The 12,124-nt window shown below is 43.4% G+C and overlaps 1 protein-coding gene across 3 annotated transcripts in view; it reads left to right on the top strand.

Annotated features, from left to right (window-relative positions):
- CRYBG3 (crystallin beta-gamma domain containing 3) overlaps positions 1–12,124 on the top strand; it is a 160,491-nt gene that overhangs the window by 70,624 nt on the left and 77,743 nt on the right. For all 3 annotated transcript variants that reach the window (XM_039521838.1, XM_039521828.1, XM_039521845.1), the window contains exon 3: positions 5,664–6,100. In XM_039521838.1, coding sequence (XP_039377772.1) covers positions 5,664–6,100 — 437 coding nt within the window. The remainder of the gene's footprint in view (positions 1–5,663; positions 6,101–12,124) is intronic.

Here is a 12,124-nt window from a genome sequence, read left to right as displayed (position 1 = left end):
CTGGGGGTCTCCCCATTTCCCCAGCCAGCTCCAAACTGACACTCCCTCCTCTGGCCTCTGTGTCTCTTCCGGACAAGGAGGCCACCTGATCTCTTTGTCCCCAACACCTTCAGTTGGCATCTTGCAGGGGAAACTGAGGCACCCACACAGTATTCAGAGAAAATATTAACATTCCCACTTCATCACAACAAGTGCAACAAAATATAATACTGTATATTGAAGTAGGCAAGTGCTGCTTCTGACTTTCCACTTTTAATTGACCCTTGTAATCTTGTGGCACTGACGCGTTATAGCTTCATTTTATATCGGCTTACAGGGCGGGAGCGGGGGGGGCACCACCATTTTGGGCCCCACCAAAAATTATACAAACCTGCCGCCTATGTCCAGGGACACTTCTAGTGGATGCTGTTGACCAGTATAGCAATAAATGGCATGTTGGCTAAAACAGACATCATCACATCCCCTTGTGATACTTCAGTTGATCAGAAAAAGGTCTGGGAAGCAGGTGGGATTCAGGAAGGGGCCTTCAACTGTGCTACTTGTATTTCCCCCTTCTTGATCGGAGGGTGCGTCTACACTACGGGATTATTCCGATTTTACATAAACCAGTTTTGTAAAACAGATTGTATAAAGTCGAGTGCATGCGGCCACACTAAGCACATTAATTCGGCGGTGTGCATCCATGTACCAAGGCTAGTGTCGATTTCCGGAGCGTTGCACTGTGGGTAGCTATCCCATAGCTATCCCATAGTTCCCGCAGTTTCCCCTGCCCATTGGAATTCTGGGTTGAGATCCCAATGCAAAAACAGTGTCGCGGGTGATTCTGGGTAAATGTCGTCACTCAGTCCTTCCTCTGGGAAAGCAACTGCAGACAATCATTTCGCGCCCTTTTTCCCCTGGATTGCCCTAGCAGATGCCATAGCATGGCAACCATGGAGCCTGTTTTGCTTTTTGTCACTGTCACCGTATGTGTACTGGATGCTGCTGACAGACGTGGTACTGCACTGCTACACAGCAGCATTCATTTGCCTTTGCAAGATAGCAGAGATGGTTATCAGTCATATTGTACTGTCTACCATGCCATTGTAAATTGGCGATGAGATGACGGTTATTAGTCGTTCTGTACCATCTGCTGCTATCATGGGTGCTCCTGGCTGACCTCGCTGAGGTCGGCCGAGGGCACATAGGCAAAAATGGGAATGACCCCCTGGGTCATTCCCTTCCTATGTTTTGTCTAAAAATAGAGTCAGTCCTGCCTAGAATATGGGGCAAGTGTACTAGCGAACCAGAGAGCACAGCTGCTCCGTGTCAGAGCCCCAGAGAGCCCACAGAAATGATGAGCTGCATGCCATTCTAGGGGGTGCCCCTGCAACAACCCCACCCGTTGCTTCCCTCCTCCCCCAGCCCTCCTGGGCTACCGTGGCAGTGTCCCCCCATTTGTGTGATGAAGTAATAAAGAATGCAGGAATAAGAAACACAGACTTTTTAGTGAGATAAAGTGAGGGGGAGGAAGCCTCCAGTTGCTATCATAGTCCAGGCAGGACATTAAAGGGTAATGGGGGAGAGAAGACCAGCCTTCCACTGCTATGATAGTCCAGGCAGTACAGAATCTTTTCTTTATACATGACGGCGGGGGGGTGGGAGCCTGATGGAGCTCAGCCCCCAGTTGCTATGATGAGGACGGTTACCAGCCGTTCTGTACCATCTGCTGGGAATGACCAGGAGTCATTCCTATTTTTACCCAGGCGCCCCCGGCCGACCTCACCTGAGGCCAGCCAGGAGCACTCACGGGCTGATGACAAGAACGGATACCAGTCCTACTTTACTGTACCGTCTGCCACCGGGGAGAGGATTCTGCTGTTTAGCTCTCCAGCACCCCGTCTACCAGCAGCATGCAGTAGACATAGGGGGACATTGAAAAAAGGCGAGAAACGATTTTTTTCCCTTTTCTTTCGGGGGGAGGGGGCTGTGAAGGGTGTAAATTGACGACATACACCCTGAAACACCCGGGAAAATATTTTTGACCCTTCAGGCACTTGGAGCCCAGCCAAGAATGCAAATGCTTTTCAGAGACTGCGGGGACTGTGGGATAGCTGGAGTCCTCAGTACCCCCTCCCTCCCTCCATGAGCGTCCATTTGATTCTTTGGCTTTCCGTTACGCTTGTCACGCAGCACTGTGCTGAGTCCCTGCTGTGGCCTCTGGAGATTTTTTCAAATGCTTTGTCATTTCGTCTTCTGTAATGGAGCTGTGATAGAACAGATTTGCCTCCCCATACAGCGATCAGATCCAGTATCTCCCGTACGGTCCATGCTGGAGCTCTTTTTGGATTTGGGACTGCATTGCCACCTGTGCTGATCAGAGCTCCATGCTGGGCAAACAGGAAATGAAATTCAAAAGTTCGCGGGGCTTTTCCTGTCTACCTGGCCAGTGCATCCGAGTTCAGATTGCTGTCCAGAGCAGTCACAATGGTGCACTGTGGGATACCGCCCGGAGGCCAATACTGTCGATTTGCGGCCACACTAACCCTAATCCGATATGGTAATACCGATTTCAGCGCTACTCCTCTCGTCGGGGAGGAGTACAGAAACCGGTTTAAAGAGCCCTTTATATCGATATAAAGGGCCTCGTTGTGTGGACGGGTGCAGCGTTAAATCGGTTTAATGCTGCTAAAATCGGTTTAAACGCGTAGTGTAGACCAGGCCTGAGAGAGGCAGAGCTGTGTAAGAGCACATCACAAGGCCTTTCTTTTACCAGGCTTTTGTGAAAGGGTTAATCTTAGTGATGTTGAAAGGGTGTATGTAGGCCTAGAGGGGTGACCAATGAATATTGGGGACAGGGGGATTGATGTATTTGTGGATGGAGGAGTAACTGATAAGCCCATGGTGATGAGTGTGGCACAAAACCCTGAATACAGTAGAAAATCCTGCTTATAAATGGTCCTTGTTGATTAACTGAACAAGGAATATAGTTTTGTTTTACATGATTTATAATTATTATTCTGCATGTGCCGTGTGGTTTGGTACACTACACTTAATTTAAACTTGTATTAATTTTCATTAAGATGCCAGTACCTGGCACACTGGTAAATGTTTTGAGAAAACATTTTGTAAAAACAAAATACCTTCCTTTAGCACTGACTCTGTCATTAATCTTTGCTGAAGAGTGAAGGGAAAAGGCCTTTTTTGTATACATGGTATGGAGATGATTGAAGTGTAAATTAGCTAAGGTTCTACTTTACTTTAGTTTATGTTCATTTGCAGTGTTCTGCTTTTTTCAATACCATAGGCTGAAGAAAGGGAATTGCGCCACAAAACTAAACATGTTAATAACTAGGCTTATGAAATAGCAGAGTAAAAATACTCCACTCTTTGAAGGAAAAAAATAAATAGTAAAATATTTAGCTGGAGGTCAAAGATCAATGTATTTAACTGTAAGAAAAACTCTTAAGTAACATGTTGCCTGCCTCATCAAAATTATCATTGGTACCCATGTCTAAGAGGAGGCACTTCATTAAAATACTGTTTTTCATCACCCAGGCTTATCAACCATTGGGTAGTCCTACTGGACAAAACTCTTATTCTGTCTACTTAAAATAACTAGCATAGCACTCAGTATGCCCATCTCAATTATCTAAAAGGGATGTGTCCTCAAATAGAAGCAGCATAAGGGAGTTAATGAAAATACTGACCTACTGCATGGGTAGGATAAGTGAGTGTTAACTGTTACACAATAGAGTTGCTTACTCTTATCCAAAGGTATTGCTGATTATAAAGATCCTACACAGATTTATATTTATTCAAATTCTTTGTTCCCTGTCCTTTTGATCAGAATAAGTTCTTACGAATTACAAGGAGGGAGTGAGTATTTTCATACCTTAACATGTTAGTTTGAGAGAGACAGAGCCTACAGGTACCTCCCCATTGAAGGAAATGTAAAAAGGTATTTTGCTTGCAAGCAGGCATGGGCTCTTGGTCTCTGAGACAGTATATTTCTGCAGAAGTAATCCACTGTCATTTTGAGCTGATGAAGGACAAGAGCCTAATTCAATCTCTCTCAGTTTGGGGAATCCCCTCTCCTTGCCCAAAACAGTGGTCAGAGATCCTCCTTTACAGAAATGAGTGATAGCTAATTCTAGAAAAATTGATTAATAGGAAGAATTGGTAACCTCAGATAAAGGACGTGAATCGATCTGCCCATTTAAAAGGCAAATATGCATGTTTCCCTTATGTAATCTTTATTGCATAAGTAATTCATTGTTTTTTTAATAAAGTCCATCTTTAAGGCATGATCCTGCAACCCTCCCTCATGTGAGTAGTCACACTGACTGCACTGGGACTACTTGCACGTGAGTGAAGTCTACTCACATACACTAAGGATGAAAGAACTGGGTCCTGTGTCCCAAACCACTTTACAGCCTTAACTAATAAATCTTTTCTGCTTGCTTGCAATACCATTCTACGAAAAACTGCTCCAGGCTTCATCTCCTTTTTTTGCCAGCTCAAATTATTTTTGTTCTGTTTCCATCGTACAGTGCTTTACCTCCATAACCATTGTCCTGTGAGCCTCAAAGCCCATGCCTGTTTTTCATAAAAGTAGCCTTTCAAGACATCTGTTAAAATCAAAAGTACTTTTTTAAATTGTAAGTCCTCGATAATGGGGCCAGTTTCTGCCACAGAAAGAAGTAGGGGTATCTTAAATAGCAGAACAGAGTAAAGGAGATTGGACAAAGCTCTTAAGAATGGTCTCGTAAATAGCAGAGCAGCCAGAAGTAATGCAATGCTTAGAGACAGTTTAAGGTTTTTGGAGTAGAGCAGGGGCGGGCAAACTTTTTGGCCTGAGGGCCGCGAGGGGTCATGGCCCGGCCCCCACCTCCTATCTGCCCCCCCTCTGGGACTCCTGCCCCATCCAAACTCCTCCCCCCCCCCCGTTCCCTGGTGGCCCCTCTGGGACCCCTGCCCCAACCACACACCTCCGCTCCCTGTCCCCTGACCACCCCTGGACCCACGCCGCCTCATCCAACCCCTCCTCTCATTTCTGACGGGTCCCCCGGGACCCCTGCCACATCCAGCCACCCCTTCTCCCTGTCCCTTGACTTCCCCCTGCCACCCCATCCAACCTCCCCTTCTTTCTGACCGCCCCCCCCAGACTCCTGCCCCCATTCAATCCCCATTCAATCCCCTGCCCCACCCGACTGCCCTGACCTCTGTCCTCACCCCTGCCCACCCCTGAACTCCTCTGCCCTCTATCCATCCCCCCCGTGCTCCATGCCTCCTTACCGTGCTGCCTGGAGCACTGGTAGCTGGTGGCGCTACAGCCGCACTGCCCGGCTAGAGCTCGGCCACGCTGCTGCTGCCACCGCGCAGCACAGAGACTGGGTCAGGCCAGGCTCTGCAGCTGTGCTGCCCCAGGAGCTCACAGCCCTGCCACCCAGAGCACTGCGCCAGCAGCAGAGCGAGCGAGCTGAGGCTGCAGGGGAGGGGAAACAGCAAGGGAGGGGCTGGGGCTGGCATCCTGGACCGGGAGCTCGAGGGCCGGGCAGGACAGTCCCGTGGGCTGGATGTGGCCCGCGGGCCGTAGATTGCCCACCTCTGGAGTAGAGTCTGAAAATCAGTGTATTGGTTCTGTTTCAACATTATTGTTCATGATTTTTTTTTTTTTAAAGATTTCTCAAAATGCAGAGAAGAACCACTCCATGGAAGATCTAAGCAACTCTATTATCACGGAAGAATTAAAAAAGGCTAATAGCCTTCCCAGTTTGGCTCCTGGCCGCAAAACAGCAGATCGTGACAGACAACCCAAAGAAGGCTTTTTCCAGTTCCTTGGAAGCTTATTTAATATTGGATCAAAATCTTCTTTGGGAGAATCTAAACAGTCTGCGCTCCAAGATGGACACAACAGACCTGGAAAGGATTTGCAGAACCCAACTGCCCTTCAGGAAGATGGGATCACAAAGCATCGGAAAACTGAAATATTTGTCATTTCCACTGCTGGAACAGAAGAGGTAGCAGTGCCTAAAGAAGAGCCTGCCTTGGTTAATATCAGGGAGGTTGGCTCTCAGGATTTACAGAGAGGACAGGAACAAGCTGCTGATGCACTAATGTAAGTTCTAAAATTTTAATACTTAAATTTAATATTAAAAATGTCTAATGGCTGCAGTGATAGCTCTGCCGGATGTTTGGTAGAGGTCCCATATCTGCAGACCTATGACAGTCTGGGGTGCAGTCCAGACCAGTGAGGGGCTGTCACCACCTGCCATGCAACCTTGGGTGCCTCACAATGTTTTGCTCCCACCTGGGAGCATGCAGCATGCAGGTCACACCCTGAGTGTCTGTATAGCTGCAGCCTGCCAGCCATACATCAGTCACACTCTAGCTTCCAGCAGCATTGGTTACTACTTGCAGGGTGACCCCAACACACTCCCAGTCCCGGATTTTCCCACCAAAACATGCATTCTGCACTGTCTAGCCCACTCCTGGATAGTCCAGATATATTTGGTAAGATGCTCCTCTAAAGGAATCAAAATACAAGTCTCCTACCTTAAATGGAATTACCCAAACATTTCACAACACTGGATTAGTTGTAATTAAAGAATAAAATAAGTTTATTTAACTACAAAGAGAGAGATTTTGTGTGTGTACAAGTATAAGGCATTAAAGTCAAATAGTTACAAGAGAAATAAAAATAAAACATTTTCTAAACTTAACAGACTAGACTTGGTCAAGATAAAGTTCTTACCACAGGTTCACAGTAACATTGCTGACCAAATTCTCAGATCAGGATCTGCTCCCAAAGTCTAAAGTTTGTTTGTTTTGTTTTCTTAGGTGAAGAGAGAGAGAAGGATAGGGAGAGAGAACTTGGGGTGTTTGTCCCTCACTTTTATAGTTCAGTCACCCTTTGAAATGTATTTTCCTGTGCGTTACCCCTTAGATAAAGTTCATTCCTGCTGTGAGGACAGAGACAAGGAGTCTGGTGGAGAAACAGGCTGCAAGCTGTTTTTTCTCATCTCTGTTTGCTGAAATGCATATTTTCCTTGCCTCCTCACTTCTTCCCCCTCCTGTCTGAGGATCCTGTTTAAAACCTATATGTAAATTGGTGTAAATTCACATTCCTTTGCTTAAGGCAGACCTGTTTAACCAGTTCTGCCTAATCAATGGGTTCGAACATGTGCCTAATTGGTGAGTTCGAACATATACCCCAACATAGGAGGGGACATTTTCCCCAAGTATTAGAACAGTAGGGTAAGGGCTAGAGGGATCAGATAGTCCTGAAACACATTCAGCATTTCATGGGTGTGGAAGAAGGGAGGAATGAATTTATTTCCTTCCATAGCCTTATTTAGGCAATACCTATCAGGATTTTGTGTGGCCTTTTTATGCAGCATATTAATTTTAATATTTTTCCTGTACATATGTTCATTCGTTTTTTGTTTTCTTTTTTGCAAATAAGGATCCTGGATTTTAATTTTTTTCCATAGTCATCTGCCTTGGTTATTTCCTATAATAACTTCTGTATTTTCTGTTTCCACTCTGCATTTAGCAGCTAGAAAATAAAGTAAAGTAGAACCTCAGAGTTACAAACACCAGAATTGCAAACCGACCAGTCAACTACATACTTCATTTGGAACTGGAAGTACACAATCAGGCAGCAGCAGAGACCCCCCAAAAAAAGCAAATACAGTACCGTACTGTGTTAAATGTAAACTACTACAAAACAAAGGGAAAGCAGCATTTTTCTTCTGCACAGTAAAGTTTCAAAGCAGTATTAAGTCAATGTGCAGTGGTAAACTTTTGAAAGAATAACCATAACATTTTGTTCAGAGTTATGAACAACCTCCATTCCCGAGGTATTCGTAATTCTGAGGTTCTACTATAGTGGATGTTGTCTCCATTCTGTATTACAAAATGTGTATTATGTCCCTTGTAATGGGACAGATTGTGGTATCTGGGTAACATCTGTGCTTGACTGCGGGGTATGCGCATGCATGTACAATATATGGGGGAGGGAGTATATGTGTGAAACAAATGCAATGTATCATTTTAAATAACTAGCTTCTGGTTACTATCTAGCATGTGAAATCACCGAGAGAGAAGGACCCTGTTTTTGATCTTAACCCTAGGACTTGAAACATCTTTTTTGTAGCCCTCTGCACATTTATCTGAAATTTTGATTAGGATATGCTGATTGAGGTATCTGTAGCAGTTCTCTTGCAACTGTATTTTTGTTGGAAAAGTGAAGGGGAAATAACACATTGGGATTTAAGAATGAAAGGGGAGACTTAACTTTTATTTTATTTTTTTTATTATTCTTTTTTTTTTTTTTTTGGAGTATTGCTTTAAGTATATTCAATTCCACTTGGGAAATTGGGATTTTTCTTAATAACCTTTTTGAATCCCACTTAAAAGAATTGCTTCCATATTGAATCACTTCTGGGATATTACTCTTGTTGTCATTTATCTGTAGCTTTGACAGGCAGTCTTCTAACTACAAATGCTGAGGATGTGGCATCTGTGCAAATGCCCCTATGCTGTAGAGACTGAGAATGTGGTAATCAGAGCTCAAAAAAAAAAATTCTTGAAACCTACTAGAGTGAGGCTGAGGCAACTTCCAGTCTAGAACCTGTATTGCCACCATCACAAGGCTCTACCCTCTGCAATTTAAACAAGTAACAGTTGTATACTCTTTAGCCTGAGTTGTATTTAATTGTAACACGGTCAACCAACTTTTACTCAGATGGTTTATTGTGGTAGAGCACAAAAAATGCAGGGCTCTTTCAAGACAGAAGATGCAGCCCATGCCCTGAAAAGCATACAATCTGTTAATGCACTTTACACCTTTTACCTTTTTTAGAATTTAACTTGCTTTCCCTGCTATTCAGTGAGCCCTTGAAGTGTATCTGCTGAGTATATTTGCTGAATAATGTATTCACCTCATAGTATATGACTAGCCCTCAAACAAATGTATCAAATATTGAATATTCCCCAAATACTGTTTAACAGGCCTACTTACTACACCACTCTCTTGCTGCAGCTGCAATTCTTTATTTTTTAATTATTTACCACTTGTTGTGCGGTGGCCCCTAAGGGCACAAGCAGGTTGGGCTCCATTGTGCCAGGTGCTGTGCAAATATGATGGATTCCAATCCCTGCCCGAAAGACCTAGTCTAAAAAAATAATGGGAATAACAGGTCTACTCCCTTCCTGGCTCCATTCCGCTTTTTCTCTTCTATAATAGATCCTGTGTATCTTTTCCTGCATTTCTTCAGTGGTTCCTATTTTTCCTTCTATTCCTCTCGCATTCCTCACCCTACCATTACCTCTTTCACTTTCCCAGCAATGTGTTCTCTGCCTCCTCCCCTGTCCCTACCATCCCCATTTCTTCCTCCCAAAATCTCTATGCATATTCTCCTCTACTTCTCTTTTCTAATTTACCTCTCAATCTCTCCTGCCCACTCACCCCTGCCCTCTCGCATGTGAATCTTGGAAATGTAACCAGACATCTAATATCCAGCGGAATAAAGATACAAGCCACAGACAATACCAAAAACAGGATAGTGGGAAGTAGGCCCTTGTCCAGGAGCAGCATGTGAGAAGCCACCCTTTCTTTCTTTCTCTTTCTCTCTCTCTCTTTCTGCTACCTTCCCACTCCTCCAGCCTCCTGAGTGCTGCGGTGACATGATACATATCCACTCCTCTACCCCATCTCCTGCTTTCTAGCTACTGCAAGGTGAGTGTCTTTGGTAGGTTTAGCTACTGATTTTCTAGGTCTTCGTACACTGTTGTCATCCCTTATCTCTCCAAGAAACAGAGTGAATTTTACTTGATTTTTGTCTGTTTGCCTGATGCCCACAGGATTATAAAAAACAAAGGTGAAAGCTGAAAAAACAGGTTACTTTTAACACTGCAGCAGTTTGTGCAAACTCTGAGCACTGGTAGCTGAGATGCAGGAGCCATCTGTCTGCAGACTAAAGCTGGAAGCTGAAAATTCCAATCCAGATGACATACCCATGCTAGCTCTGAGATAGCATGCTAAAAATAGAAATGTAGCTACAGTGGTGCAGGCTGCGTCCCCTGAATGTGTACCTATGGTCTCTTACAGGACCTTACTTGGGGAAGCTGGCCCCTCCCCCCACTGCGCACGCTTCACTTCCTTTTTTAGTGTTCTAGCGCTAGTGTGGTTGTATGCTTCATTCATATTTGGAAGTTCATATTTTCATTCATATTTTCTTTACAACTAATGATGGCTTTGAATGGAAGCTTACATACTGCAGAAATTGATGGTACTTACTCATGAAAGCTTCCGACTCCCTATACTTGAGTAGGTTCTTAAGCCCAGTTGGTGATGGTAAAATCAGACTTGCAGGGAGTATCAGGGTCTTACTGTATAATCTTACTGTATAACCTTCTCCTGAAGTGCTATCTAACTAAACCAAGTCAAAATGCATTTTATTCTAGATAACTGAATAAATTTTTATTTTATTTTACTTGGCTTTGACCAGGTTAGCAAGGAAAGTGTGTGTGGGGGGGGGGGGGGAGCTTGGTTTGTTTTGTTTTTTTTAAATCTCTTCCATGATCTGTTTGATTCTGGAGATGGCAGCAGCTATATATCTCTGTATAATATGGGTTTTTACTGGAAACTAATTTTTGCTTTGAATGGAAGACTTTTTTTGTGTGTTTGGCTGTGGTAAATTTGTGTAAACATTAAAACACTGATTATATTTTACTTTTAGCCTACTTCTTTAAAATACAGTACCTTTGCCCCACCCCACACCATATTGTTGAGAACAGTAAAAACATCAGAGGACTGCTGTGCAATTCTGTTTTGCATACATTTTTCTCTTCTTGCATGTTTTGAAAATTAGTTTGCTGCCTGGTGTGTGATCTATGACTTACACACCATGTTGGTTTTGATTTACATTGTCTACATTTGAAAATTGCACTGTTTTAACTAAAGATGTGAGTTTTAAATCAGATTAGTTAAAGTGTTGCAAATCCCTGTGTGGACACTCTTATTTCAGTTTAAACCAGACTTTTCATTTTAGATTAAGTTAATTAGCAGTAAGTTTAAGCTAAACCAAATAAATGATGGAACTGAGGTTTGCACTGATTTAACTAAATCATTGTAAAAACAGATTGCAGTTATAGTAGTGCAACTTTCTCTTGTAGCCAAGGCCTTACTCAGGAAGTAGCTGTACTACTTCCTGCTGTATTGTAGTACTCTTCCTTTATTATACAAGTTTAAAATAATTTCTCCTACTTCCCACAGTACTAGCTTCCTCCCTAAGTATTGACCAATGGAACTGACTCTCACTAAATGTCACTAGATTGTAAAAGTGCTCCTGATTGCAGGCGTTTTATCAAAATGGTTTTGTAGAGTGTAGTGAGTGGAGTAATTAGAAGGCACTTGGGAGCTAGAAACAGACAACATTAAAGGGGAAAAGACAAATGGAAAAGGACAGTGAGGAGAGAGAGAAGTGACTGGGAAAACGAGGGGACTTGCAGGAAGGGATGGTGGGAATATGCCTGTTTGCTTTTCCTGGTCTAGAGTATAGATGTCTGAGTGCATTTGAGGTAGGTCCACTCATAATATTCATTTAAATTGTGACTATAGCTTCCAACCTAGACATGACAGAAATCATAGAACAAATCAAGAGTTTAATGATAACCGGCCCTGCATTATTGAGCTTCCTTTTCCATGAGAAACACTCAGCATGAATTTCAGTTAATTCTAATCTGCTGCTGAAGATTAATTTTGGGGTTATCTATCATTAAATGGGAGGATATGATGATAAGCAATAGCAAGAGAATTACAAGAGTGCATAATCCTCTCAGCATTATTGCTGTTTTTATTTTCACAACCAGATACCCCCAGAATGGTCATTGGTATGTCTACCCATGTATTAAAGGTCCTGTTTTATTAACCACTACTTTCTGGAAGCAATGTTTTGCAAAACACTAGAAAATCAAAGCATACTGTCCTATAGTCTGAGGTTAATTTTGCACTCAGTGGGAGGCCTCAGTTTTGGAAAAGACTCAAGTTTCCAGGCCTTGAGCCAAAGAAAGTGGAATTCATGAGCTTAGTCAGTGCATATGTGAGGGACAACGGACATAGACCACATTATTCCTC

Source organism: Mauremys reevesii, linkage group 1, assembly GCF_016161935.1.
Source record: "Mauremys reevesii isolate NIE-2019 linkage group 1, ASM1616193v1, whole genome shotgun sequence".
Lineage (NCBI taxonomy): Eukaryota > Metazoa > Chordata > Testudines > Geoemydidae > Mauremys > Mauremys reevesii.
Note: the sequence above shows the minus strand (reverse complement) of the source record. Positions and strands in the feature narration are given on the sequence as shown.